At 43.9% G+C, this 27,661-nt stretch overlaps 2 protein-coding genes across 3 annotated transcripts in view; both read left to right on the forward strand.

Moving 5' to 3' along the window:
- Positions 1–1,426: 1,426 nt before the first annotated feature.
- Positions 1,427–27,661, forward strand: part of LOC147603127 (E3 ubiquitin-protein ligase BRE1-like 2) — a 70,468-nt gene continuing 44,233 nt past the window's right edge. The window contains exons 1-11 of one of the 2 annotated variants that reach the window (XM_086797368.1): positions 1,427–1,772; positions 2,480–2,641; positions 2,865–2,949; positions 3,042–3,275; positions 3,513–3,680; positions 4,213–4,403; positions 4,506–4,589; positions 4,707–4,826; positions 4,931–5,117; positions 5,216–5,376; positions 5,463–5,534. In XM_086797368.1, the coding sequence (XP_086653494.1) occupies positions 1,674–1,772; positions 2,480–2,641; positions 2,865–2,949; positions 3,042–3,275; positions 3,513–3,680; positions 4,213–4,403; positions 4,506–4,589; positions 4,707–4,826; positions 4,931–5,117; positions 5,216–5,376; positions 5,463–5,534 (1,563 nt within the window). In that variant the 5' untranslated portion in view covers positions 1,427–1,673. The remainder of the gene's footprint in view (positions 1,773–2,479; positions 2,642–2,864; positions 2,950–3,041; positions 3,276–3,512; positions 3,681–4,212; positions 4,404–4,505; positions 4,590–4,706; positions 4,827–4,930; positions 5,118–5,215; positions 5,377–5,462; positions 5,535–27,661) is intronic. The other variant, XM_086797369.1, reaches the window with a different exon arrangement.
- On the forward strand, positions 23,189–24,211 carry LOC147603128 (uncharacterized). The gene is made up of 2 exons (XM_086797370.1): positions 23,189–23,574; positions 23,689–24,211. Exons 1-2 carry the CDS (start codon positions 23,246–23,248, stop codon positions 24,065–24,067), a joined length of 708 nt encoding a protein of 235 aa, XP_086653496.1. The 5' UTR covers positions 23,189–23,245; the 3' UTR covers positions 24,068–24,211.

A 27,661-nucleotide genomic window follows, 5' to 3' on the forward strand; every position in this document is an offset into this window, starting at 1 on the left:
GTTGGCTAGGACTCAATTGGAGAAATAAGCTGCTAAAGGGTTGAGGAGATTAGCTGATTGCTGGGATTGGTCACTGGTGGCAAGCTGGAAAGAGCATGATCAATTGGTCACAGAGTTTGATCTACTTCCCAGAGAGAGACAGCTAGCAGGACATATGATGGTAGAAATTAAAAAAGTATGGGTATTTGCTTTTGATGACTCTTGCTGGATAAAAGATTGGATGTGGCTCAATGGAGTGAAGCTGAATAAAGGGACAACCAGGGTCATATACATGGAACTGAGGAAAAGTGATTTGAATATTGAATATTGTAATAGGGCCTGTAAAGTAAACTGGAAAGTTGGGACTTGGAGGAAGAGGTGGAAACATATATGGGAGGCAAACATTCCCTTGAAATTTTAGGTAGTCTTATTAATGGAGAGTCTGCATGTTGGCCCTACCTCTTGGGACTAAACTTCTACAAAGGAACTTCACCTCAGGATGTTGCCCCAGATGCAAAACAACCTTGGAAGATGGGAGGCATGCTTTCTGGGAATGTCTTGCCATTAGGGAAACCTAGGTTAGAATCGGGAAATGGGTAGCCAAGTCCTTAGGAGTCCAGGGTCTTTTGGGGAGATTGGGAAACCTAGGTTAGAATTGGGAAATTGGGAAACCTAGGTTAGAATTGGGAAATGGGTAGCCAAGTCCTTAGGAGTCTAGGGTCTTTGGGGAGATTGGGTGCTTGGAAGGGGGGTGGATACTGAGGATGTTACTAGTATGTTATTCAATATTATTAGATTTGCTTGCTTATGGGAGATATGGGTTTCCAAGAACAGTATAGTTTTTCAGAAAGGGGAGCCCACTGGTCTAGATGTGATTGAGCGGATGTATAAATGTTCTCATTTGTGTTGGTGCATATACTATGTTAATAAGTCTAATAATGCTCACATTTTCCAAGCTATATACTCCCTACAGGTTGGGATCAGTCGATTTGCTGGGCAGTAGACTCTTGTACATACTAGGTCTCCTGACTTCTGGTGTTATGGATATGATGTGAAGCCAAGGCTCCCAAAAAATGGGCCAAAGACAAGAAGATGGTACCTCAAAGAAAAACATCCCAGTTACACCTTTGTGGCTTTTATCGAGAACCACTTGGGCACCAAGCCCCACTGGTGAAGGTGTGGATGGGCAAACAAGTGTTGGAGAAACTGCCACCCAAAGTAATCATGATAGCATGTATGCAACTGGGATACCATGTATCTTGGAGCAAGTCTTCCTTTGTTTGAGAAGATGAGAGATGTGAACTTTTATGTAAGCTACTCAATTGTAATATAAAGGATCTAGAATAGGCTTGAACTTTTAGTAAAGGAGTTTCTTGTAGATATAAATATATTTCCAAGAAAAAAAGGTTAATGGGGCTAATCATACGATTAATTTGATCGTTGATTAGCAGGAGTGTAAATATTTTCTCAAAGGTTCACTATATCTCGGAACCTATGAGTTCCCCTCCGTAAAGAGAGGGAGAGAAAAACAGCGTCCTTTTGCTCGCAAACCCTTGCCTTAGCAGTGTTGCGTTCGCTGTTGAATCTGTACACCCTACCAGGTCTACCCTCCCCCGCTTCCTTCTCCCCCCAGAGGCGAACTGGAGTCTGTGGGGAAGTATCATGCCCCTTTACCGCACCGGGGCAGCAGCACCATGGGTAGTACAGAAGAGCCCGAGCGGAAACGACGCCATCTCAACCACAGCTCCATCTCTCCTACACTCAAGAAGCAGCTCTCTGCCGACGACAAAAAGGTATGCCTTTCCCTCCATCTCCATGTTTGAAAGTGCACCAAAACCTCTCCTTAAACACACAGATCCATCACCACCATGTCATTGATGTCCCGCACAGCAGAATACCGCAGCCAGGAAATGCTTGAATGTAAGAAAAAACTGTGGCTCCTTTTCTATGGTAGGTCGCGTGGTCGCTGCTTTTTCAGGTTAAGTATAAACAATATGTTGTTCCTGGTTTTCCGTTGTATAGGTCACGCAGACGCTGTGTCCTCGGTTTACGTATGATTTAGGTTATGGTTTAATAAAAAAACCGAAACCATAAGGGTTTTCGTCTGCTCAGGTCTTGGGAATATTAATTACGGTGGTAAGGTTAACAACGGGCCAGAATCACCATGCTTTTTCTTGCCTAGGTTACACAGACACACCTGGAGCACAGACACCGCTCCAGGAATGCTTCGGAAGCGTAGTTAGGGTAAGGTTAATCTCAGACCAGAATGTTGAATGAGGTTAGACTGAGAAACAACGAATTAAGGCAAGGTGACTTGACGTTTAGGCCAGGGTGAGGAAACCGTGTAGGTTAACAGTTTTCATAGTCAGTGCTCTGTTTCCTGAAACTTAATATGCTTTAAGTCTCCCTCGTAGTTTGCATGCCCTTTTTCACTTTTTGAAATGAAACTGGCCGTCACACCATCTTCCTGAACTAGCTAGATCGTGGAGTTGTGTTGCAGGTGGATGCAGCGATGCTGCAGTACCAGAATCAAAAGCTTGAACAGCAGCTAGATGTTCAAAGGAGTGAAATCAATGCGTTAGAGAGCAAGTTTAGTCAGCTTAAGAACAAACAGGCCTCCCATGAAAGCTCTCTGCACTCAGTTCGCAATGCCTGGGGCCTGGTCAGCTCTTGTAACTTTTCTCCCATCTCCAGGTTTTGTTTCGCAGCTTTCTGCTTTAGCTCAGGTTCTAATTGTGATATGGAGATGTCTTTAGTGAGTAGCTAGCTCCTTGCATAAGGTTGGAACATGGAAGTGCTGCCGTGTGCTGCAACATGTCTTCCAGCTTCTGTTGTTTCTAAATAACGTGTCCTGCAATTAACCTAAAATGAGCGCCTTGCTACAGTTGTCTGAAAAGATTGAGCTTTTTGCTGTGCGTGCACCTCCCCTGGGCAAGGGAGAAGCATTGGATCGCTCCATCTCTTCAAAAGGCAAGTTTTCCAACTACGGAACCGAAGAAAATTTGTCTGTACTTTAAGGGAAGTGAAATCCAGCTTATGGTAAAAGTTTATTTCACTGGCAGATGCCATCAGTACCTGTGTTCCTCCCGAGGAAGCTTTTCTTCACAGATTGCTTGAGACAGGTGCAACTGAGAGCAGCAGTGAAAGCAATGACACTGTTTCAGTTGAGTTAGCTATCAAGTCTCACCAGTCTGCCTCACTGAAAAGTGTGGAGCATCTGGTTCATGCAATCAATACCCAGCGGGCGAACAGAGAGGAACTTTTTCAAGTGCTTAAACACAAGCTGCCCAATGATGGTAAGTTTTTGGACTACCTGACTTAGGCCTGTCTTAAGCTTAATTTTCTGTTTATGGTAGACATGTAGTTAGCATGCCCAAAGTATTTGAAGGGTCGATCGTTTTTGAGGGTACAAATTTTTGTGATGTATAAGCTACAAGTTGGCGGGATGCTTCACGCAATCGTTACCAAGAGTGTTGGGTGTAAACAGTACTGCAATGTAGTAATCGGGATCTAACTTCGGGTTTGTTGGTTAGAAGTTGGACAGCAGATGCAAAAGATTCATGATGACTTGAGAGAAGAAGTAGTATCGTTGAGGTCAGCTATGGATACACTTCATTTGAAGCACAAAGATCTTGCATCACAGGTTCGCTTATGGCGCAAGAACACTGCACGGGATCAAGTCGAGATGAAGCAGTTAACAGGTAGCCATAGTCTTTTTTAAAGTCTTTCCATACCAAGGCTCACGATTCTATGTGCTGACACATTTGTTAGGAAAGTAACAAGTTGCAAGCAAGTCTTTGTTAATACTATCAAAGCTGTATTTGGGCAACCAGCTCATCTCTTTAGTATCTCACTTGGAGCTTGTATACAAGCAAGCTGAAGTGGCAATACTACATTTTCCTTCTGCTACTAAAAGGGACATTTTCCTTCTGCTACTAAAAGGGAAGGATCAATGCTCTTTGGTATGAGCATATCATCAAAATCAGGAAATCAGCTTGGTGGCTTCTACCATTGCCTTTATCAAGGAGCAAAGGCCCATGGTGGTAATCAGAATAAGGTCCAAAAACATTGAAATCTAGGGATGTTGTAGCACATAGTTGGGTGAAGTCAATGGTTGCCATTACTGTGGAATTTGTATTGCGTTGCCTGTCATTTTTTACAGTCATTGAATTGGCACAATCCCTCTTTTACTATACTTGAATTCAGCTAATATACTCTGGTTTGGATTGGAAGGTGAGCTGGAAGAAACTATCGTGGACCTTGAGAGGACAAGGCAGAAGATTGCATCATTGAGAAATCAAAAAGATGCAACTCTAGGAAAGCCTTCGTATTTAGGAGGGGTTAAGTGTGAGGCTAGTGACAGAACTGAAGAAAAGCCTTTCGCAGGCACCAGTGTTTTGGAGGGCGCAGTAGAAGAGGCCAAAGTATGTCAGAATTGGAAGTTCTGCATATTCACATCTTTGCAAAAGAAGAATGAAGATGGTAATGTTTTTTTTTTTTAATAACCTCCTTTGGTTGATGTATAGAGTTTAGCGTCCCAAAGGTTGAATGAACTAGAGGAGGTACAGCAAGAGAAATTGCGCTTGATTGAACAGCTTCACCAAGTACAGGTATTACATGTGCTCTGAGGAATGATAAAAACATATGTACTGTTGTCAAAATTATAGAGCTCTTAACCATATGTGTTTTCTTAGAAATTTTAATTTCTGACTTTTCCATCATTATAGGAGCTACTGCATGATGAACAGCATGTTACAACGTCCCATCTGTATGCTTCGTTGTCTGAGCAAGTTGAAGTTTTGAAAAAAGAGTTGGAACGGTACCAGTTCCTACTGGATAATTTATCGGTATCCTTTACTTAGACCATACTTGTTCTATATTCAGAGGTACTAGATTTTCATGCTTTCAGGTGCCACATTGTAGATGTGAAGTAGACATTCATTTTGTCCAGGTGGAACGAGCTGATGTGTCCAAACGTGATAATGATGCAAGTCTGAAAGTCGAGGCCAAAGAAGCTGCAGAGAAGGGGAATTTAACGTTTGATGACAAGATAGTTGAGCTGGAGTTGAAGTTGCACAATTGCATAACTGAAAGGAACAGCCTGCATGTTAGACTAGATGAAACATCTCATGCTTTGGGTAAAGTTTCTCTTTGGAGACCTCATGTGTGTGTGTGTGTTCGTGCTGGGGGGGTATATATAAGGGAATTTTCTAATGTTGTCATTGCAATACTTCAGAGCGACAAGATGAAGTTGCCGAGTTCAAAGTTATGGTGTCAACTTTAGAGAAGGAGATGTGCATGATGCAGCAACAGCTTGATAAATACAAGGAAGCTGCATGTGGAGCAGAGTTACTTAGGGCAGAAGTGGAATCAACAAGCCTGCTACTGGAAAGAAAAGTTAGTGCATGGATGGTTTTGTGTTCATTCTCTTTTCTACTTGGCAAGTTGAGCAAAGCTGCTAATATATGCCTGCAATTATGCAGACAAGTGAATGCAAGTTTTACCTGGATAAAATTGCAGACCAGGCATCAGAAGTGAAATTGCTTCGAGATGAGGTGAGGGAATGTGAATCTAAATCTTTTTTTTGTATAGGTTTTGTGGTCATGCAGTTGAGGTCCAAGCGTTTAGAACTTGTTAATTAGGATTTAATTAAGGTATCATTTGAATCACACCAGGTTTTGTTGTCATTGTCCTTTTGTTAGCTTGGGTTCTACTTTTCTCTTCTACATTCACTTCAAGGCACTAAAATTCTCTTACAATGAAGAATTGGTGTAAGGCTGTTTCTCTGGAGAGGGAAAGTGTGTTAAGATATACCAAGGCTTTATTTCATGGCAATGTGAAGCCAGAAAGGGATAGGGCAAGGCTGCATACAAATCACAAGTGTTCAAACTTCACGTAGAGTATTTAGGGTCTTTAAATGGTATCATAGAATTGGAGGCTATTGGAACACCTGAGAATTCCTAAGGATTCATTGCTGATGAAAATTGGTAGAGTTTCACATGTTATATAGTGGGACTTATATAAAGTAATTCAGGGTTAGGTTGATTTATCATGTAGGGTGAGGATTCATATGTTCTGGGCCTATGTAGGTGAGTGGATTGCTTACAAGAAGGATTCCCTCTTAGAGGATGCCTAAGGAACTAGACCTAGACAAGGTCTATGTCAAGAGCTAGTCTTATGCTAGCTGGATGGTTGATTCAACCTCATTCTCAGAGGTGCTCCAAGAGGAGTGATGCACAAGATCTATACATAGGGTCATTTTCACCTTGAGCTACTCATTCTCTCTAGCTTATATATACAACACTTTTATTCCTCCTAGTAACTTTTATATGCTTCATCCTTGTTTTCCATAATTTTTTACTTAATCTTTACTTTGTCCTTGAATATTGGTTGAAAGATTGCTCATGTACGCCCCATAATGGGATTGCTAAACTCTAGAAAAGTGACCTGGCGCCCACAAGGACTTCATTTAAGGTTGGCACACAATTGGATTGATTGAAGATGATGCCCTCATGGATTTGCTAGGAAAACATGAGGTGATTGCTAGGTGGAAATGAATAGCATCAAATTTACAGTGAGCAATATGTACTTGGATAGGGTGGAGATCAAAGTCATATGGATCTTGAGAATAATGATTGAGCATGTGTTTCATTTCAGTTTTGCCCCAAACTAAACTTATGAGTTAAATTCACGTGTTTGCTTAAACTCTAGGGCTTGTTCAACATAACGTTCCTAAAAGGTGAATTTGGGCATGCTCCTGGATTCATCTAGGCATATAATGTAGAATGGAGATATCCATCTCTAAGGCAAGGTTTGAGGGATCAAGGCTTTTCATGATGGAGTTGATGATTCGAATCTTCGTTATTAGTGTCTCATGGAGTTAAAATCACACTTTGGATTTTGTCAAGTTTGGGAAATAGCGTGAACTTTCTCCGTTGGTATATATCAGTAGTGCAAAAGACACGCCTTTGTTAACAAGTGTTAAGGGTCAAAGGCGAGTTAATCTAGGTTGGTGAGTTATTGATAGGGGTTGGATCACTTGGGCCTTGGGGGTTGGAAGGACACATCATAAATTTCGGCAAGTGGTTTGGTGATGGTTGTGGGTGGCAAGTGAATATGAAGGTAGGAAGGTTGGGGCATGTACACTGTGCTACATAGTACATACACATGCGGAAGGTTGAATGCCAAGGTGTGCACCGAAGTCTTTTATTACTTTGCTTTACTTTTAATTTCGTTCGAAGAGAAGGGTAAGCGAGAGAATGCATCGACACTGTTGGATTCCAATAACCCATTGCTTTGACGTTACGGTTTCTTGACAAGGGTAAAATGTACTTGTCTGCTAAACTTGTTAAATATAGTCCATATTGCATCATTTCCAATAGGTGTTTTGGGTAAATTTGCGATGAAGACCATTGTAATACTCTTCCATAGCCCCTTTAGAATAGACAAAGACTTGAGGAAACCAAGTGTCTTACATCGATTAAATTTGACCTTTTGACCCATCATACACCCATAAACATAGGCTTTTAAATCCTTTCGCATTTGAAATCTCTCTCAAGCACATCCATAGTGACAGAAATACTCCTATGTTTTGCATATGGCTGTGCATGTCATTCTTCCATGACTTTCAGTTTAAGATTCTTGACAACTCACAGCCAGTTTAGCATCATAAGATAGTCTTCTCTTAATGTGTAAGGAGGGTTTGCTGTCCCATCTTGTATGGTAGCCCATATGGATGCAAAATCCATACAAACCAAAAGAATCTTGCATCTCAGAGAGGTCTTTATGAATATCATGTGGTACCACGCGAAATTCACTCTTCAAATCAATATGGCTGAAAATTGAAGGTCAATCAAGCTTATCAAGAATACCACCAATTCTTGGTACTGGAAACTGATTTCTGATGATAATTTTGTTGAAGGGATGGTAGTCTACACAGATCCTATGCTGTTATCCTTCCTTTGTACCAAAAGTACCTAGGAGCAATAGAGTGAGGAGCTTAGCCAGACCAGTCCTTTTTGAGAAGGATCATCGACTTGCATGATGTTCGCTTCTTGTTGACTTATACTTGCATGGAATGGGGTTTTGTTTGGGGGTGAACTCTCTTGGAATCACATCTACACAATGATGTACGACCCTTTTTGCTGGTAACTTCTCAGGCAAGGTATCAACAAAACAATCTGTATTTGCAGTTAAGAAATCCAAATTATCGTTACTTAATGCATCCATTTGCATGAATTATTAGTTAGTACAACAATCTTTCTTACATATATTGTTACCTTATGCATCCATTTGCAGGAATTATTAGTTAGTACAATAATCTTTCTTATGAAGAGTGTATCTTGTGATTGTTTTTATTAAAAATTTGATCAAAGGAAAGATTTTTCAATAAGTATATTTTAATACAAGAGAGTATGAGGAGGAGTTTTAACATCATAGTCAAGCCAATGCACCATATATGATCCATATGATGGCACTGGGGGGAGAGAGAGAGAGAGAGAGAGAGAGAGAGATGATTTTACAAAGTAAACATTAAACAAAAATGAAGATATATATCTTTTTATTAAGGTAGCATTATTTAAAGTTTCAATAAAAATTGTAAAGTTTGCTGCTTTGCTTTTGTTTTTTAAAAGACGACTTGTTCTTAAGTATATTGCTTATTTGGGTCACAACATTCTCTCTTAGGATTGACTATCTTGAATGACAAACTTTGGGTAATATTGCTTAAAATTGTGATTGCTTCTCGTGTTTTGCAAGGATAAAAGGATGTGCTTTTTTGATAACTAGAAACTCTTGAAAAGTTTGATTTTTGAAGTGTTTCTCTCTTTTATCCGTGGTCTTCTCTAATTTGTGATCAACTTGATCATGCTCATGCAAAGCAATAGAATTTGAACTAAGATAACTTCATAATTAAAATTGTCGTATTAACAAAAGTAATTTTAGAGTTACTTTTCACCTTGGTCACAAGAGTTATTTTGGGCTTGTTCTTTGCCCACAAACAACTCAACTGAAAGCGAGTGAAACACCGGCCCTTCTAAATGTTATGGAGGATCTGCTCATTCGTCTAGGCCTTCTTCGATTTGGGTGGTTCACCCGAAGTGTGGGTTTGGTTTTGGTTTTGTGAAGCTTTCCCAAACTTAAACTTACATTTCGGCTGGGAAGCTTGCTCATAGGTACTAGTGGTTTGAGGTCCTTGAGAGATGTTCTTCTAATCTTGGGGCTCCCACGGTTTCTCCATCTATCCTAGCAAACTAGATGGCATCCTCCTGCATGTGATTCCTTCCGACTTTGCTCTCATAATCTTGGGTCAATCCATAGATAGAGAATCCACATAAAGTAGTTGCACCCACGTGTCGTTGCTCGAGACTGCACTCTCTAAATTTGTGTAAGTACTCATCAATTGAAATGTCTAGCACGCTCAAATCTCCAAGTCTAGCCACCATGGATCTCACGTTTTGCTTGAAGAAATTCAACTTAGAATCGAGTCTCAAAAGTCAGTCCATATATTTGATATAAACGTTACAAGACCCAGTGTTGCCAGGATCTACTAGTGATGGATGAGTATTTGTCCCGACATGTGGTACATGTGGAAGCCTCTATCTTAAAGACTTTCTTGAGTGGATGGTTTTGTTTTGGCTTGAGTCCGTCCTCTGAAGTGCACGACATCGGGGGGAGTCTTGTTGAGATGAGCTTGGAGATCGAGGATGTTTCCTCTAGAAGGAAACATCTCTATTGTTATGTACCCAATACTTATCCTCAGATTAGGCTCGAGTCCCACACAAGAAGTCCAAACCTTGCCTTGTGTTTCCGTGCACAATGAAAACCACAATCAAGTTATACCTTCGTCTAGTTGCCCACAAGAAACTATGAGCAAGCCCATCTCTTTACTACCCAAGACCTGATCACAGATGTTATATACCCAATACTTATCTCTTTGCATAATCCCCGTGAGTCACCATGAGTGAACTTAGGCACATTGGGGATTCGGTTTTCATGCATGAAACCTGGATCTTTCATGTACAAGCTTTTGAGAATGGGAGATTGTCCGCCGAACAACATGTGCATTGAATCATTCAAGTTCGATGGATGCATGGGAATGAAGGCATGAACTATTTTTCTACCACTTGTGAAGCATTTTGGGATCCAAGGATACTTAAGTGCAATTTAAAAGAAGGGCACCTATCCCCTTAATGTTTAAGGAGAGGGTCGCCCATAAGTTTTACACTCACGTACCGTTTGGCTCTTGCCAATTGACACAAGTGGCAAGTGATTGCAAGGTCAACCCCCATCTACAAAGGGGATTAACCATCGTCATGCTGTGTTGACCTTTTTTAGTGCTGTGGGCTGCTTGTCTGTAAATGTTTTGCATACGTAGCTCTCACAAGCACCGCTTGGCAATGTTGGGATTCAGGGCTCAGTAGGTGTGAACACCCTCTAGTTGTGAACACCCCTTGTGTGTGGACATGATAAGCGTGCCGTGTGTCATCAATTCAGAGTGTGTGTGTGTGTGAGTGATTTCTATGGGTCAAAAGATAAGGCTTCAAGCCTACAAAAGCATGTACGTTACTACGTGCTGAAGGTTCAACACAGCAATCGCATCATCATTGAGTCGTGGAATCTAGCTCTCACTCTACAGCTTCATCATCTCTCTCTCTCTCTCTCTCTCTCTCCATCTAGCCATCACCTTAGTACCATGTTAACTAACATGGTATCAGATCTGGGATAAGCATCTTCCTCTACACCCGCTTTCTTCACTGTTGCACCACTCTATTTGTGGCCTCTGCTAGCCACGAGCTGATTTGTTGTCACATGCACTCTGCACTGTAGTGCACGGTGACAAGCTTGTATATCAGTAGGAACCCTTTTTAGGATATGATTTTGTCGTATGCTGTGGCCCGATTGCAAGCCCCAGTTCGGGACATGTCAGGCATGAGCTACGTAGGTCTTTCCTCAGCCATAGAAGGTCAGTCAATAATTCTAGTCCCTTAACTCACTTGAAGAGAATCATTCATGCATGTAGCAGATAGTAGAATCCATAGGGTTTGCATTTAGATCATGGTCTGCATTGCAAAGCATTCACTTCATGTGCATGTGAACCTTTTCTTAGCATCTGTACCCTTTGCTTAGCATTATAACCATTGCATAGACTAGTCAGGACTCGGCAGCCTTAAAAGCATTATAAACAGCATATAAAGACTATTTATCAAGTTGTGTAGTATCATGAGGACCAGCCGACTTGCTCTTGAGCAAACCGACCAGCCCTCACATGCATGTATATATCTTGTGCTTGTTCATTCATGATCATCACCAAGGCTGAAGCGCATCCTGATTCCTCTATACTCCTCTCTTGGAGATAACGCAGCTTCTTCCATCATTCCTTCTCTTGCAAGAAACACAACACTCAGCCTGCATATTCAGCCTACAGCACCTTGGAAGAGTGCATTGGCATCGAGATTGAACATCTTTGGTGTTTCTATAGTAGTGTACAATCAGCCCATCGTTTGGTCTTCCGGTCTTGCGTTCGAGCTCATCCTCACGCCAAAGTCAATCCCACATTCATTCTCTTCAAAGAAATAAAGTAAATACTCCTAGCAATAGGAGGGGACCCTTTAGTGGTTAATTGGGATCCAATATTGAGTACAGATCTCTCTCTCTCTCTCTCTCTCTCTCTCTCTCTCTCTCTCTCTCAAAGTTTGAAGTGATAAAGTGGATTGCTAAAGACTCACGAAACTCAGGATACAGCAGGCGGTGTGAGATTGTGTGGTAGGTCCTTTCATCTACGTATAATTCCGATGCATGTTACATTTGCGTAGGTGGTCCTTGTAGGTATAGCTCGTTGCCGCCCATTGTTGCCACCATCTGCTACCTTTGTAAGCTCTGCTTGTTGCTATCATTTCGCCACCACCTCACACAAGCCGTTGCCTCCGCTAGCTATGTCAACAACTAATTTGGGAATTTTTAAAAATGTGAGCTATGGAGACCAACAAAAGCAACATTGCTTTGGACAAATTCAATGGCTCCAACTATTCTACCTGGCAAACAAAGATCAGGCTTTTTCGATGAGGGATGGACTGTGGAATGTCATCAAGGGCATTGAAAAGCAACCTGCAGCAGATCAAGGTCCTTGAGATTCGTGTTTGGCAAGACAAGAATGACAAAGCCCTTGCACTCATTGGACTTAGACTCGTAGATAACCTCATACATCATGTGGACTTGGACAAATCAACCAAGGAGGTATGGGACAAGCTAGAGAATCTTTTTGGCAACAAGATTAATAATTCAAAGGTATTTCTCAAGGAAATTATGAAAATGAATGAGAGTAATACCTGAGGAGAGCATTTGAGCAACATAGCTAGCCTGTTCAGTGTTGATGAAGATGACATGAAGGCAGTTCTTCTATCTAGTATAGAAGGGGTTTCAAAATTTTCTTAAACCCTAACTGTACTATGGGTGGACCAAGAAATGGCCTTTGATGAGATGGTTGTAGTTCACATAGATGAAGATAGCCGCACCAAAGAGCAAGCTGAACTGCACTTTAACCAGACAAAGCCATGCTCTCAAAGTTGAAAGGTTAGAACGAAGGCATGACATTCAGGTGTAACTTTTGCAAGAAGCTTGGACACAGTGAAGACAGGTGCTTCAAAAGGATGGCCATAGAGAAGACACATGCCAACCTTGTACAAGAAGAAGAAGATGATGATGAAGCAGAAGCATCCACAGTAGCAAAAGACAAAGCATTCAACGGAGTGGAAAGTCCTCTCAATGAAGAGGAGTATGATTGGGTTTTTTTGATTACCGTATGTGTGTGAGTCAAGGAAGGCATGACATTCAGGTGCACCTTCTGCAAGAAGCTTGGACACAGTGAAGACATGTGCTTCAAAAGGATGACCATAGAGTGAGAGAAGACATTGCAACTTTGTACAAGAAGAAGAATATGAAGATGAAGCAGAACCATCCACATTAGTAGAAGACAAAGCATTCACAGAGCAGAGGAAAATCTTTCTTTGAATGAAGAAGAATATGATTGGTTTTTCTATGTGTGTGAGTCAAGGATTCTCTGCCGAGAAGTTCCCCAAAAACGGAATTAATTAATTCTTGTGTGTTTTGCACTTCGTAATGCCTTAGTGCAATAAAAGGCTCCATCATTCTCTTCATACCTCTGGTCAGAGCAAGGGGGGGTTGTTTTTGGATAAACTAATGTAGGTTGTCATTGATCTTTCATTCTTTATATATGTTTTCAACCAAATTTGTTTTCATCGATGGTTTATTGTTTTGTGGATGACTACCATGAGCCTATGAGGTTATAAATTGCACTTTCTCATAAGGTGAAATTGGGCATGTTCTTGGATCAGTGCTCTCGAAAACCGACATTTAGTGTATTTTTTATTGGTTGAAATTTCAAAATCCCGAATAAGATTGGAGTTTGTTTGAAGAAAACCGGTCAACTTTTACCATTTTTAGTTATAAAATCGGCAAATCTCATCATTTTGAGCTGAAAACCGGCTAGATTTCGATGTCTTCCTTTTTTCCATTGGTTGGAAAAAAGGTTTTTCGCGAGCACTGTCCTAGATTCATCTGGTTATATATATATGTTTTCAACCAAATTTGTTAACCAAGTTCTGTACTTTATTAACTCTCTACATAACTAAAGTACGTATCCTCATGTGCATCATATGATAGTTGTATCATCTCATACCGCACCTACCACCTTGCAGGTGAATTATTATTATTGATGATTGAAAGAGTGAACGTACTCAAAGTACTTATCTTGATGTGCGCTTTGCATACCTGTACCATACAGGTACTCTACCGTACCATACCTGAAGTACTCAACCACTATGGTCGTTGTGTCTCTTTTGAGCACATGATGCAGTCTAGAGTCCAAATCACCATGGCGATTGAATGTTTTTGAGACAAAACCTCCTTCACTCCGAGGCGAGGTTTGTTGGGATTCAAGGCTTAGTTAGTTTGAACACCCTCTTAGGTGTGAACACCCCATACGTGGATGTGAACACCCCATACGTGGATAGAATAAGGTGCCATTTGTCGTCAGTTTAGTGTGTGTGTGTGTGTGTGTGAGAGAGAGAGAGAGAGAGAGAGAGAGAGAGAGAGAGAGAGAGAGAGAGATTTCTATAGGTCAAAAGATAAGGCTTCAAGCCTACAAAAGCATGTACTTGGTGAAGGGTCAACACATCAATCAAATCATGATTGAATCGTGTAATCTGGCTCTCACTCTATAGCTTTGTCATCTCTCTCTCTCTCTCTCTCTCTTTCCCATCTAGCCATCACCCTGGTACCATGTATACCAAAAGGCATGCATTTCTCTTCAATATGAGTTTCCCTTTTTTTAGAGGTACATTGACACGGTGGTGTTTTTTTTCCAACTTAATGCAAACTTCCTACTTTGACAACACATTGAAGATCCATATGCTTAGGCATTTGTTACTGACTTAAGCCAAGCTCTCCTCCATGCATGCCTTGCATCCAAGTGAAGACAAGGTCTCTAGATTTTGAGTGCAATTGGTATAGTCTTTGTAGTGTTGGGCTACAAGGAAAATAGCTTTACGAAGATTTGGGCCTTGGTTAACGAGGTTTTGGTGTACCTTTTGACATATATTCTTTATTGTTGTCATTGTATTTGGTTTATATCAAGAAATTGTATTCGGAAACCTAGTGAGGAGCCCTCAAAGTTTGTACGTAAAGTACTACTTTGGATGTTAAAAATTATCTCAAGGGGGAAGGGGAGGTGGGTGGTCGGTCCATTCTTTTGTTAATTCCATTTTCATGGTTATTGTGGCTTGGTGTTGATTATAATACTTAAGTGGTTCGGAGATCCATGCTTCTTGTTATAGTACAAGCGATACAACAAAAATTGCTATTGTAGAAGCTACAAGCTAGGAGTAGCTACTGGATGCGTAGGTAAGGATTACTTGTTGTATTTGATAGTGTAGTAGCAATAGCATCGATTTTCTTTTTGATAGTGTTACCTCGGAAGAGAAACTCTTTGTCTTGGCTTCTTTGGCGTTTTGGTTAGGCATAGGTCGCCTTTTGGTCTGTGTGGGCTTATTGTTGGATCTTAGAAGCTCTTGCAGCTTGCGAACGGTTGTGGAACTACTCTTTATTGCCATTACGTTGCTCAGTCTTAAGTTTGGTCTACTGGGTTGTTCGCGGTTATTTATCATTTTCATATTTAGGGCATGCTTAATGGCGTATGCAAAAGTCCGGGGACGAATGCAAACATATTACTTGTGTTTATAGACCAGTAGGTAAAGGAAGGCTTCCTTATTCTTTGAGCATGTGCAAGCCTCATTGGCCAAATGACCATTAGTTATAGACCAGTAGGTAAAGGAAGGCTTCCTTATTCTTTGAGCATGTGCAAGCCTCATTGGCCAAATGACCATTAGTTAGCATAACCTTTTCCTTATTGAACCTCGAAGTTCTGCCTCAAACTGATGTAACCAAGAATGAAGAGAAGAAGAATGGAGACTACTGTCATACGTACTAAAAATGATTCTCTGAAGAAGACGATTGAAGATGGCGATGAGGATACATGGGTTTGGAGAGCTTGGTGTTTGTGGTGAAGGAGAACTAGGGGGTTTTTGTGGTCCTGTTGATGTTGGGCTCTATGGTGGTCCTCTTCAGCATGTCAAGCCTCTTCGGTTTTGTGTTGCCGCCGATCTCGATCAACATCGAATTCCAATCTCATGCACTCTAGCTCAAGCATACGTTGATGCTTGTGTCTCAATTGCTCCTTTATGGGTCATATGGGTACCCGAGGCTTGTTTATCATTTGCTTTAGCAATGAGCATAGAGGTGCTGACAAACTTTTCATTTGGGCTGGTGTTGGTGGTGATGGTATCTATGGGAGTTGTGCCGTTCAAAGATCTCCTTAGGGAATTGAGAGCTTTCTCTTCCAAATGACACTCATAGTTTGCGGTTGGATTGTTTTCTAAATGCAAGGAAACCACCCCGTATAGTTGTTATTTATGTTGTTTTTTTTTGGCTCTCACCGGACTGTGCATGGAGAAGTGGCTGCTTATATGTTTGGAAGTGAAGAGCCAAGGGCTTTACATAGGCTCTTCGTACTCTCCCCAATCTCGTGTTTTGTGTGGCCCTCAAAAGTGCTTGGAACCATTTTGGGAATATTTACATTCATAGATGTGAAAACGTGTAAAAAGGTGCCCATCACTTACTTGTGTTTGTAGTAGGGCATAAATAAAGTAGTTCTAGTGTGTGCCGTGTGTAGGTTCATTTATGTGTGGGATCAGTGCCTAAGAAGGATCTTATGTAAGCAATGATGTGTAAAGGTGACACCTCTTAGGGACACTTGGCATCATGCCTTGACATGAGGCATGTGTGGTGGCAACATATGCACACACCTTGTAAAGGGGGGCCTCTCCTATAAAAAGGACCGAATAATATAATACAAATATGCTTTCCATGATTCTTGTGTCTTCCTCCTTAATACCCTCATTAATCCCATGTTAATGTGCTGATTATATTGCTGGTCATCAATATCACTCTCTCTCCCCAACAATTGTGCTCCTTGCCCTCTCGTCAACTCTCTCTATACGTATGTGCCTCTCTTCTAGATTGCCCAACTAATTGACCCTCTGTAGCGTTTGTTCATGTTGGCACTTGTAAAAAAAACACTGCCCGACTCACGTAAGTGATTTGTCCAACACCCATTACTTAACAAGTAGCACATTGTATACCCCTTGGTACATCTTTCCGTCGTATTTGTGGACTTGCAGTTTTCGATTGAAGCCTTGTCCAAGTTGTTGCCAACTGGTTTATCTTGCCCAATCAACCAGTTATTGTCATTCTAAGGTGGAACAAACACAAGTTTTAGCATGATAACGCACATGAGAATGAGATTAATACTAATGAAATGTAATTAGCATAATCGCAACTTAATGATGAGAGGATAAGAGAAACGTATTTTACTTGTTCATTTAGAGGATGCCTGTTATATAAGCTGAGTACAGGTATCAGCTAGCATCATTGATGAGGTCACAAGCTTCCTCAGTCATCTCCTACATTCTCTCTAGATGCTCTTCTAGAATCTGTCATCAAAGTCAACATTGGAGGGTTCATAAATGCATGAGAATAGGCTCCTTCTTCTAGGTAGAAACGATGCCTTTTTACAAGAGTAAAGCCAAGGTTTCATGTGCCCCAAATAACCTTAGAACATGGGTTTGAATATTGGGTATATTTCCCAACAAGTTTCCCTTCAACAAATATTCATGACAATGGTGCACCCCTCCTAGCTATGATGACACTTCCAAAGCTCATTAGACTTATTAGTTATGTTTATAACAATAAACAGGATTTTATAACCCACCCACCAGTATCATGAGGCCTATAAAAGCATAGGCTATCAAATTCATTTGTTCATCTTACAATTCAGAAGGGGCTGAAGATTCCAAGGGCCAGGACAGCCAAGGGGAACTCTAAAGCCAAGGTGAGGGTGAAAGGTCAAGAGTCAGAAGATTTACAGATTTGCATCATTCTAATAAAGCAAATACACCATTCGTGGTGGGGGCCCTACAGAGGGTATTCGGGACCCAATACTGTGTCTGGCTCACACACACACACACACACACTCTCTCTCTCTCTCTCTCTCTCTCTCTCTCTCTCTCTCTCTCTCTCTCTCTCTTTGTGTGCACATATCTGTCACCAATTGGCCGACCATTTGGTCCATCTCCAGATTTGCGTCTCGTTCACTTGAGGCCAGTCCGGTGTCTCATGTGAAGGGGCCAGTATTTTTTTTTTTGCATAACATGGACGGGAGCCAGACTGGTGCCACCCGTGTGTTAGCAGGATGGTGTCATATGGACGGGAGCTAGATTGGTGCCACCCGTGTATGACCTGGACTGTGTTCTATCCATGGGATTGTCACGCCATGGAAGAGCCAGTATTTGTGCCGTGTCTTGCCTATGGGATTGTCACTCCATAGGGAGGCTCGTGCCTGGATCTGTGTCTTACCTATGGGACTGTCACTCCATAGGAAGACTGGGATTTATGTTTTCTGGCGTGTCATTATTGTGCCCGACAGATGTTTAGTACTTGTTCCATGAACGGGAGATATGTCCATGATACTGTTTGCACATGCATTCATGTTTTGCATGTTTGGAACTGTATTCGCATGACTTGTATTTTTGTGTTTGCTTGTTTGACGTGCCACTTGCTGAGCGGGGACGCCTGCCAGTGAGTCGTGAAGTTTGCTCTGTCTTTTGACGAGTTTCGTTGCGTGTGAACAGGTGGTAAGTGTATTGCACTTGTTTGTTTTATAGCTTTCTTTCTAACCCTTAATTTTTTTATAAGGTTGTAAGTTCACATTCATTTAAGAGTGGGCACCCTCCCTAATAATTAATGATGTCCTTGATAGGGTGGGCACCCATTATGGGCACCCACGTATGGGCCAAGGTGGGGAGGGAAACCCCACTCTTAATCCTATGTGTGGGGGTGGGTGCATGGCCACCTACCCACACCCCACCTTGGAATTGGCCGCCTCCATGCAAGCTAGGGGGGCCGGCCAGCTGTTGGACGTATGCCTTCTCCAATACCTACATATTGGCGACCACCTCACCAGCTTGGATACACACGATTGTGTAGGCCATAGTCACAGGGGACGGAAGGGACGGATTGTTGGAACGGAGGGATGCCGAGTCGGGACGGTTCAAGAACGGGGACGGCAGGGGACGCCGTTTGGCTTGGCCGTTTGGGGAGGCTTTGAGGCTTGGGCCTTGGGCCTTGCCTCTCTCTTGCCTTGAGGTTTGGCCTTTAGGCTTGAGCCTTGGGGCCTTGGGCCTTGGCCCTTGAGGCTTGGCCCTTGCCTCTCTCTCTCTCTCTCACTTGCCCTTGCCTCTCTCTTGCCCATCTAATATCTATATAAGAACAAGGCTGCAAGGCTACAAGCACACACACACCCCTTCAAGTTTTCAAAGTTCAAGCAACTCTCTCTCTCTCTCTAGTCTCTCTCCCTCAAGCTTCTTCTAACTTAGTAACTTCCAACTTCCAAGCCTCTCACACAAGGCCCTACTCTCTACTATCTAGACTCTCTCTCTCTCTCTCTCTCTCTCTCTCTCTCTCTCTCTCTCTCACCTCTCCCTCAAGCCTCTTGAGTCTTCCAACTTCCAAGCCTCTAGGCCTCTAGGCTCTCTCTCTCGCTCTCTCTCTCTAGTAGATGTTAATACGGCTTTCTTTCTTTCTTTCTCTCTCTCATTTTGTATCTACTTAATTATTAATACAATCAACCATCAACGCCTTCACTCTTTGATTGGCGTATTTTGTTAATATGACTCAAAAGCTTACCATTTTATGTAAATTTGTGCTCATTTTGATGTACTTCCAAAGTAGAATAACTGTAGAGTAGACAAACTTAAAAAAAAAGTATTTTTGGAGTGCCGTTCCCTCCCCCGTCCTCGTTCCCTACTTATGGCCGTCCCTCGTCCCGTCCCCGTCCCCCGTTACCGTCCCCCGTTCCTTGTGACTATGGTGCAGGCGATCATATCTCTCCGCTTGCCCTCAAGTTGCTGCACGTTGGTGGGTTGCGTTCTCTACACAGGCAGCTACGCCTCCCCTCTGCAGGCGGCTGCACTTCCACTCTGTAGGCGGCTGCGTTTCCCTCTACCGGCGGCTGTGCTCTCCACAGTCGGCTGCGCCAGATAGCAGGCGGCTACGGGCGGCTGCGCACCCTTTGCCAACTGCGCTCTCCTCCACAGGCGGTTGCGCCTCCCTTCCACAGACGGCCATAGGCGGCTACGCCTCCCTTCTGCAGGCGGTTGCGCCTCCTTTCCACAGGCGGCTGCGCCTCCCCTCTGCACAGGCAGCTGCGCTTCTCCTGCACAGGCAGCTGCGCCCAGGCCTCCTCTCCATTCAACAAGCGGCTACGCTCAGACCTCCAGGCGGCTGCGTACTCTTCCTTCTTGCCAGTAGGCTGCTGCGCCCTGGTGTCCAACTCTAGCAGCTGCACTTAGATGCTCGGGTATTTGTCTTCCACTAGCGAGCTACAAGTAAGTGGATTGAGATTTAAGTAAAGGACTTTGATGTAAATCTGATAAGGGATACTCTCTACTGCTAACACCCGTTCGGTGTTGGGTAGTCCAAGCTTCTGGAGAACCACGGTCCATGGGTGCCGAGATCGGGAGAGCCAGGCGTTAGTACGGGAGCGCCTGTTTGTGCGTGGTCCTGGAACACCAGTGGGGCGCTCTCCGCGGATTCCAGTGAAGGCACAGGACCGTAGAGACTAAACTACTCAAGTGGATTGCTCTCCTTCGATCGTCTACTTCGAGTCTCTTGTTTGGTAATTGTATTCGTCTCAGTTGTACATGGACATCATCTGGTTCATTGAACCCATGGAGCATTGTATCTTTTAAATACTCCCAATAATATATCATATATTGAGGGGGGGGTCGGCCCGTTCCGGCCCCAGTGCTGATGTCCATTGATCAACATTTCATTTCATTTCAGTTTTCAGTTATTAAGTTGTCCATTCAAATTGTGATATTTAAGTTGTGCTATTACGCGTGTGGGTGTCCAACGGAGTCTATTCCCACTTGACGGGATCGGTTTCATTGGTATCAGAGCACGGTTATTTCCCTCTTCTTAGTGGGGAAACGAATCTGTGTTTTGGACATCCCGCTTCTAGCACACTTAACACAATGGACAGCCAAGGCAACCCTTTGGAAGTGCCTAATTCGAGGGGCCCATCAAGTGCCTCGCGTGGTTCTGATGCTTTACAAGGAAGGCAAAAGATTCTTGAGAGGGTAAATCAAGGGGACAACTGTCTTGAGGAAAGACAGTCATGCAAGAAGAAGAGCTTGATGCAATGAGGGCTGAATAATGAATTGGAGCATATGAGAAAGCTTTTGCAGGCACAAGAGCAAGAGCTGAAATTTTTGCATGAAGATCCCCATGTGCAAAGTGCCATTGAAGCAAGGAAAGCCGATGCAATGGTAGACATGACTTTTGAGTCCATGGCACGAGAAGTGGGCAAGAAGCCAAGGGAGTTGGCACTTTCCTACCTCCTCTGCAAAGGTGACATCAAAGAGGGGGAAGATGGAGAGCTGAAATTCAGAAATCCACCTTGCTTGAAGCATGGAGATCCTGCATCTCAAAGCTTGAGGTCATTTATGCAAAGGGAAGAGGTGACAGCCACCTCTCGTCATGCATCTTCTCCACAAGGCACAAAGGCTGACAGGTATATGAATGCTAGTGCTCATGGAGGGCATGATGGTCACATGTATTCAAGGCATGTATCCCATGGAGGGGGTGACAGGTCTGCCACTAGAAGAGCCTTGCCTATTGAGTTGTCTCATGGAGACATTGCCTTATGCAGGAAGGTCACATGCATCTGATTCTCAGGTTCGTGGAGCACATGCCACCGTGCTTCATGAAACTTCCATGATGGTCCATGGAGCCCATGCAGATAGGGCTACCCCGTTGGAAAAGGGGAAAAGAAAAAGAGAGGACCATGAGCCTCATGCCAGAAAGCTCAAGGAATTTAAAGCAGGTGACCAATCCGTTAAGTTTGATGTTTTTCATGGAGAGCATGATGCTTCCAAAGTGTTAGCATTTGTGCCACAGTTTGACATTGCTTTCAGCGATGAGGACTTCACTGAGAAGTCTAAAGTACGCCATGCTAGCATGTTCTTTAAGGGGACCGTTGCTCATTGGTGGATCACTGAAAAGATCACCAAAGATCCCATGTGCACCTGGAAAGAGTTTAAGGACAGATTTTATGCTCAGTTCTTGCCAAGGTTGGATCAAAACGTACGTACGGATGCATTCCGTACCGTACATCCGTACAGTACGGGGATCCATACGTACGGATTCGATCCGTACGTGTGGATTTTTTTATTTTTTTTGGGTGGGGTTTTCGTTGATCGCCTGCGATAGGTTTTTTTTTTGGGGTTTCGCATTCTTTTGGGTTTCGCCGATCCGTACTGCTGCCAGCCGACGATAGCACCTGGACTCGTCGCTTCGTACAGTCGCCAGCGCTCGCACACCTTCCGGTACAGTCTCTCTCTCTCTCTCTCTCTCTCTCCCCGTCCGAGTCTCCAGGCCTTCCGTTTGCTTCACCTTCCGGTACAGTCTCTCTCTCTCTCCCCAGGCCTTCCCATTTGCTTCTGTGTTCTTCTGCTCTCGCCCCCCTTTGTTGCCACCGCCCTCCCGAGTCCCTTTGCTCAGCCATGTTCCGTGGTGCTGTATCTTCTGTGTTCTTCTGCGAATCTGCTGTCGGCGCCCTTTCCCCACCCACTCTGCTGTCGGTTCTGCTCTCGGCCCCTTGTGGTGTATCTTCTGTGTTCTTATGGGAATCTGATGTCGTTGCCCTTTCCCCACCCACCCTTGCTCAGGCCCCCAAGGCAGCAACATAACTCTCTCTCTCTCTCTCTCTCTCTCTCAGAACCTTAGGCCACCATCTGTGGACCATGCACTTAGCTCTCAATCTCTCTCTCCCTCTCCCTCTCACTCTCACTCTCACTCTTACCTGAGCTGCCCACTAAATATTATGCATTGCACGATTGCTGAATCCTGATTGAAATTGTATGGCATTGTGCATTGAATTTGTCAGAGCAATCATGCCGAAGCGAGAGAACCCATACTGGAAGGAGCACACAAACGTCATTCGCATTGTGACTACTCCAGGGCAGGCAGGTAGTGGCACTCGACAATGGCAGTGCAAGTACTGCAATTTCACCCTCACGAGTACAATTACTCGTGTCATCAAGCACCTCACAGGCATTGGCACCACCAACAATTGTGCAGGGTGCAAGAGAGTGCCACAAGCATTGAGAGATCAGTTGATTGCTGAAAATTTCCCTGCAATGGGGGCAACTGGAAGAGGAAGAGGCACACAAGAGACACAGGATGCACTTCATGATGCTCTTCTTGGGGACTTGGCTGGTCCATCCACGCAGTTTGATGAATCTCAGCCTGCCTCTTCTGAGCAGGCATCGTGTGCGAGAAAGAGGCCTTCTGTCATGCAAGATGAGAATGAGGGTGATACATATACGGAAAGGCAAACCACCTTGCCTTCTCGTGTGCATGCACAGTCTTGGGTCAAAGAAAGGCAAAAGGTGGCTGAGGGAGACATGGTGGAGGCGGAGTTTCCTCGCATTGTGTGGACTCCCTGTGCAGCCCATTGCCTTGATTTGCTTATGGAGGACATAGGCAAGCTGAGTTGGGTGCAACCCTCACTACATTCTTCAGAAAGAAGCAGCAGGCATTGGCTATCTTTAGGAGCCACAGCAACCTAGATATGGTGCGGCCATCCAAGACAAGATTTGCCTATATGTATTTGGTGCTACACAGGCTTTTCAAATTGAGAGATCCACTATTACAGACAGTTGTGGATCCAAAGTGGAGAGATATGTATCATTCACAGACAGAGCCCACCAAATACATACAGAGACGGATACTGGATGAGACCCTCTGGACGGATGTGCAAACTCTCTTGGTGGCTTTGCAGCCAGTATTTGTACTTCTGCGAGTCACAGACATGGAGGGCTCCACTTTGGGCTTAGTGTACCACCTCTTCATGCAGATGAAGAGTCATATTGCAGCCTGTACGTCCCTGACACAGAATTGGTAAGTAAAATCTTGATTCTTGATGGCCGATTACAGAATCTTGATTCTTGATTCTTGAGTCTTGAGTCTTGACTTACTAATTGCTCTACTTCTCTGTTTATTTTACTCTTGCAGCCGAGATGATATATTGGCTATTGTGGATTATCGATGGGGGTATATGAGTCGCCCCATTCATGGGATGGCTGCATTCCTCCATCCTTTCTACAAGACGCCACTTCTCTTTCATGATAGGGAGCTGCTCACCTTACGAGATAGATACATTAATAGTATGTATGATGTGGAGCAGCAATTGGAGATTGATGCGGAGCTCTGCAGTTGGGTCAACAACTTGGGACCCTCATTTGCCAGAGTTGTTGCTCTTAGACCAGAGGCCACCAAGCTTCCTCTTACTTGGTGGCAAAACTATGAAAGACAGGGTCTTCCACAGCTTACAGATATAGCTCTACGAGTGCTATCTCAGGTATGTATATCATGTATGTACTATGGACTATGAACTAGTCTTGTGAAGCTTATTGGGAATTGCTGAGCTCACATGAATGAAGCACTTTTTTTGAATTGGAGTGCAGGATTGTTCAGCAGGTGCTTGTGAGCGCAACTGGAGCGCTTACTCGCTCATACATACAAAGATACGCAATCGTTTGAGCACCTCTCAACTAGAGAGACTGGTCTATTGTAGGGCCAACATGAAGCTCGTACGAGCTTATCATGCTTTGGGCACCCCAAATGTCATGGCCCTGTGAAAATGGAGCAGGACAAGTGTGTGCATGGTGGTTGCAGAGTCAGAATATTTTATGATTCACATGGGGGGTGCCCGGACAGTGTTTAAGATGTGTGGACATCCCTAGGTGTGAAGGGGGAACATTAAAACATTAACTTTTAATGTTTATTGAAGTTTTGCCCCTAGGCCTTAGTGGCCCTAGGAACTTATTAAGTTGGGGCCCTAGGGATTAACTTGGAAAGGAGTTTTCTCTCTCTTCACTCTCTCTCCTCCCTTTTTGGGGAGTCGTGTAGCAAAAGGAGAGGCTCCCTTCATGCGCTTGTGTACAATCGTGGGAAAGCTCAAGAGGAGGAGAAGGCGGCTGTTTTGCTGCAGGGTGTTGCTGTTTTTCTGAGAGAACCAGCCGTACAGCACTGTACGGCCAGTACTGGACTCTCTCTCTCTCTCTCTCTCTCTTTCTCCTCTGTTGCTGGCGGCGCACAGAGCAGCTGCTGGTGGCTGCGCAGAAGCCCTATACAGGCTGGACAGTCTGTTTTCCAGCCCATACCCTACTGTACGACTGCCGTACAGTGTACGGGCAGTCAGATACAGCTCATACAGGTGCAGGCGGCGCTTTACTGGGTGCTGGACAGACCTGTGCAGGCTGATTCAGGCTGGTACAGAAGTGGACAGCAGGCTGTTTATGCAAGTACAACGCCTGGCACGCATCCCGAGGCGGTACAATCAAGTACAATGCTGATTTTCAGATCTGTACTTTCAAGGACAGCATAGGAGTGAGCATCAGGAGGAAGATACAGGCAAGAGCAAGCACACGTGTGAAGCAGGATTGTGGGTTCAAGTGCCTGCAGGCACAGATTAGTGCTGTTGCTACCTCCAGAGTTGTTTCACGAGCTGAACTTGGTAAGCCTTGACTCTGTTCATCTATCTCTCTTTCTGTTGCTTGATGTCTGCTACAGGTATGTGTTATCTGGCTCCTTGTGAGAGGAGGAGTATGGCAGATTGACAAGAGATTAAGACAGGGATTGAACAGCATATGTATGTTGAGCTGAGAAGATGTATCATGCTTATGAGTTGTGCCAGATGTATGCCCATGGCTGGCCTGCTTTGTGAACTTGGCTGATCAGAGGGAGGCACAGTGTGTTGCTTGAAGACACAGATCTGTGTGCATAGATCCTCTGTGCTGAGAAGGATTTGTGGGCAGTCAGATTGTACTACAGGTGTAAACTCTTGGCTGGTTTTTGTGTTGTACTCAGCCATACATATTATTTTAATGGAATAAAGAAATACCGCAAGGGGCGCCAAGCTTTGGGGCCAACAGGTGTCGCTGTGTTTTCAGATTTGGGCACTCTAGCTCCGATCTGTGTTTTGTTTATCATCTAGACTACAAGTGGACGGGTGATTGCTCCTACCGCACTCTGGTTTTCTATCAGAGGCCGGTTTCAAGGTTCCGTCCCCGGGACCAATCATCAACTTTCTGAAGGGGGTGAGCTCGTGGTTGTTTTGGAGAAAGCCATCGCTGAAAATTCAGCAATCATGTCTGATACAGAGGAAGAGTACTTCTATCATGAAGAAGAAGAGCAAGAGACTTCTCCTGAAAGAGATGTATCTGAGGATATTTTTGCAGGAGAACAGGCTGCAGATGTTGAGCCTTATGAGGATGTAACACAGCCAGAAGATGTGCATGGTAAAGAGGATGATGATGCTCGGTTCAAAGATCGCTTGGCTAGTGTTATGGATACTTTTATGCAGCTCACTCAGAGTGAGAGATTTGCTGAATTTTTGAGATCTCGCTCAGAGCCCCGCACAGAGTCCCAGAAAAAGAAGAAGAAGGTTCGTTCGAAGAATCTTTCTCAAGGTCATAGTGGTACCACTCCACAGGATCCATCTCCTGCCCAGTTTCTGAACATGCAGCATGCTTTTGGTGCAAACCCACAGAGTTCCTTCTATGGACAGCCACCTATTCCTCAGCAGAACATGCATCCAGGGTACTTTGGTGGTGGCTCGGTGTTCCAATCCATGACTGGGGGTTATCCTCAGGGAGGCATGGGTACGTATGGGCCTTTTGGAGCCAATTTTCAGCCTGGCATGCAAGGGAATATGTATGGTGGTATGCAGTCCGGTATGCAAGGAAATGTGTTTGGAAGCATGCAACCTGGGATGGAAGGCAATATGTTTGGTGGCATGCAGCCAGGTATGCAGCATGGCATGTATGGAAACATGGCTGGGATGTATGGTATGCCTGGTGTTGGAATGGGAAATGTTGACCCAATGATGGGTATGAATGTTGGGGGCAGCAATCTTACGAAACCACTTCCATATGATAATCTAACGCCTATGGGAAAGGCGAAGGATTACAAGGAAGGGGGAGCTGCAGTGAAGTTTGACACTTTCAGTGGGGCCAAGGATAAATTGAAGGCACTTACCTTTTTACAGCAGTTTGATGCTGCTTTTTCTGGTGGGAATTACACAGAGTCCTCTAAGGTGAGGAAAGCTGCCACTTTTCTCAAGGGCAATGCTTTGCAGTGGTGGTCTACTCTTCTTTTGCAGGGCATAGCACCCACCACATGGGTTCAATTCAAACAGGTTTTCTCTTCCGTATGGCTCACATCTACATTTGAGGTGGATGTTATGACAGCATGGCACAAGCTGGATGCTTCAAAGTGTGATAGTTTGGAGGATTATAACAAGAAGTTTTGGGAAGCTCTACTCCCAGTGACCTCTTATCGTGCCGTGCCATTATCTGAGCAGGTTGAGAAATATTGTTGTGGGCTGCCCAAGGAGGTACGAGATTATTGTATAAAGACAAGAGTAACGAACATGTCACAGATGATTGAAAATGCTATGACAGCTAATGCGTTACTCACAGGTGGTTCATCTGGGTTTAAAGGCAGTAAGAAATTGGGCAAGAAAGCTGAAAAATTTGGGCATGCTTCTCGTGATGCTAAAGGGTCTACAGAGACAAAGTATAAGAAGTTGCCAATGCCCAAAAGGACTTCTGAGGAAAGACAGGCTTTGAGAGATGCTCAAAAGTGTTTTTACTGTACTGAAGAGGGGCATATGTCATTCAATTGTCCCAAGAGAACGTCCAAGAAGGACCCTGACAATAAAGGAGAGCCCAAGCCAAAGAAACAAAAGCCTTCTGCAGGCTTAGTTCCTGATCTTGTGGGGGAGCAGCTAAGTGGTGAAGCTACAGAGTTGTGCAGGGCATGGGGCAAAGTGAGAGATCAGAATGCTTTGATCTTCTTTGACACAGGTGCTAGAGCCAACTTCATTTCACCAGATTTGGCTGGCCGATTGGGGATTCGCGCAGAGGAGATGGGGCCGTTACATGAGGCAAATATGGCTTGTCCAGGGTATGCAGAACCCGTT

This window comes from Cibotium barometz, chromosome 65 (assembly GCF_041138505.1).
Source record: "Cibotium barometz isolate CiBa-2024 chromosome 65, ASM4113850v1, whole genome shotgun sequence".
NCBI lineage: Eukaryota > Viridiplantae > Streptophyta > Polypodiopsida > Cyatheales > Cibotiaceae > Cibotium > Cibotium barometz.

Coding starts and splice junctions, on each gene's coding strand:
- LOC147603128 (XM_086797370.1), top strand. CDS start 23,246: ATGGTGCGGCCATCCAAGACAAGATTTGCCTATATGTATTTGGTGCTA. Junction 23,575..23,688: donor ACGTCCCTGACACAGAATTG/GTAAGTAAAATC, acceptor TTACTCTTGCAG/CCGAGATGATATATTGGCTA.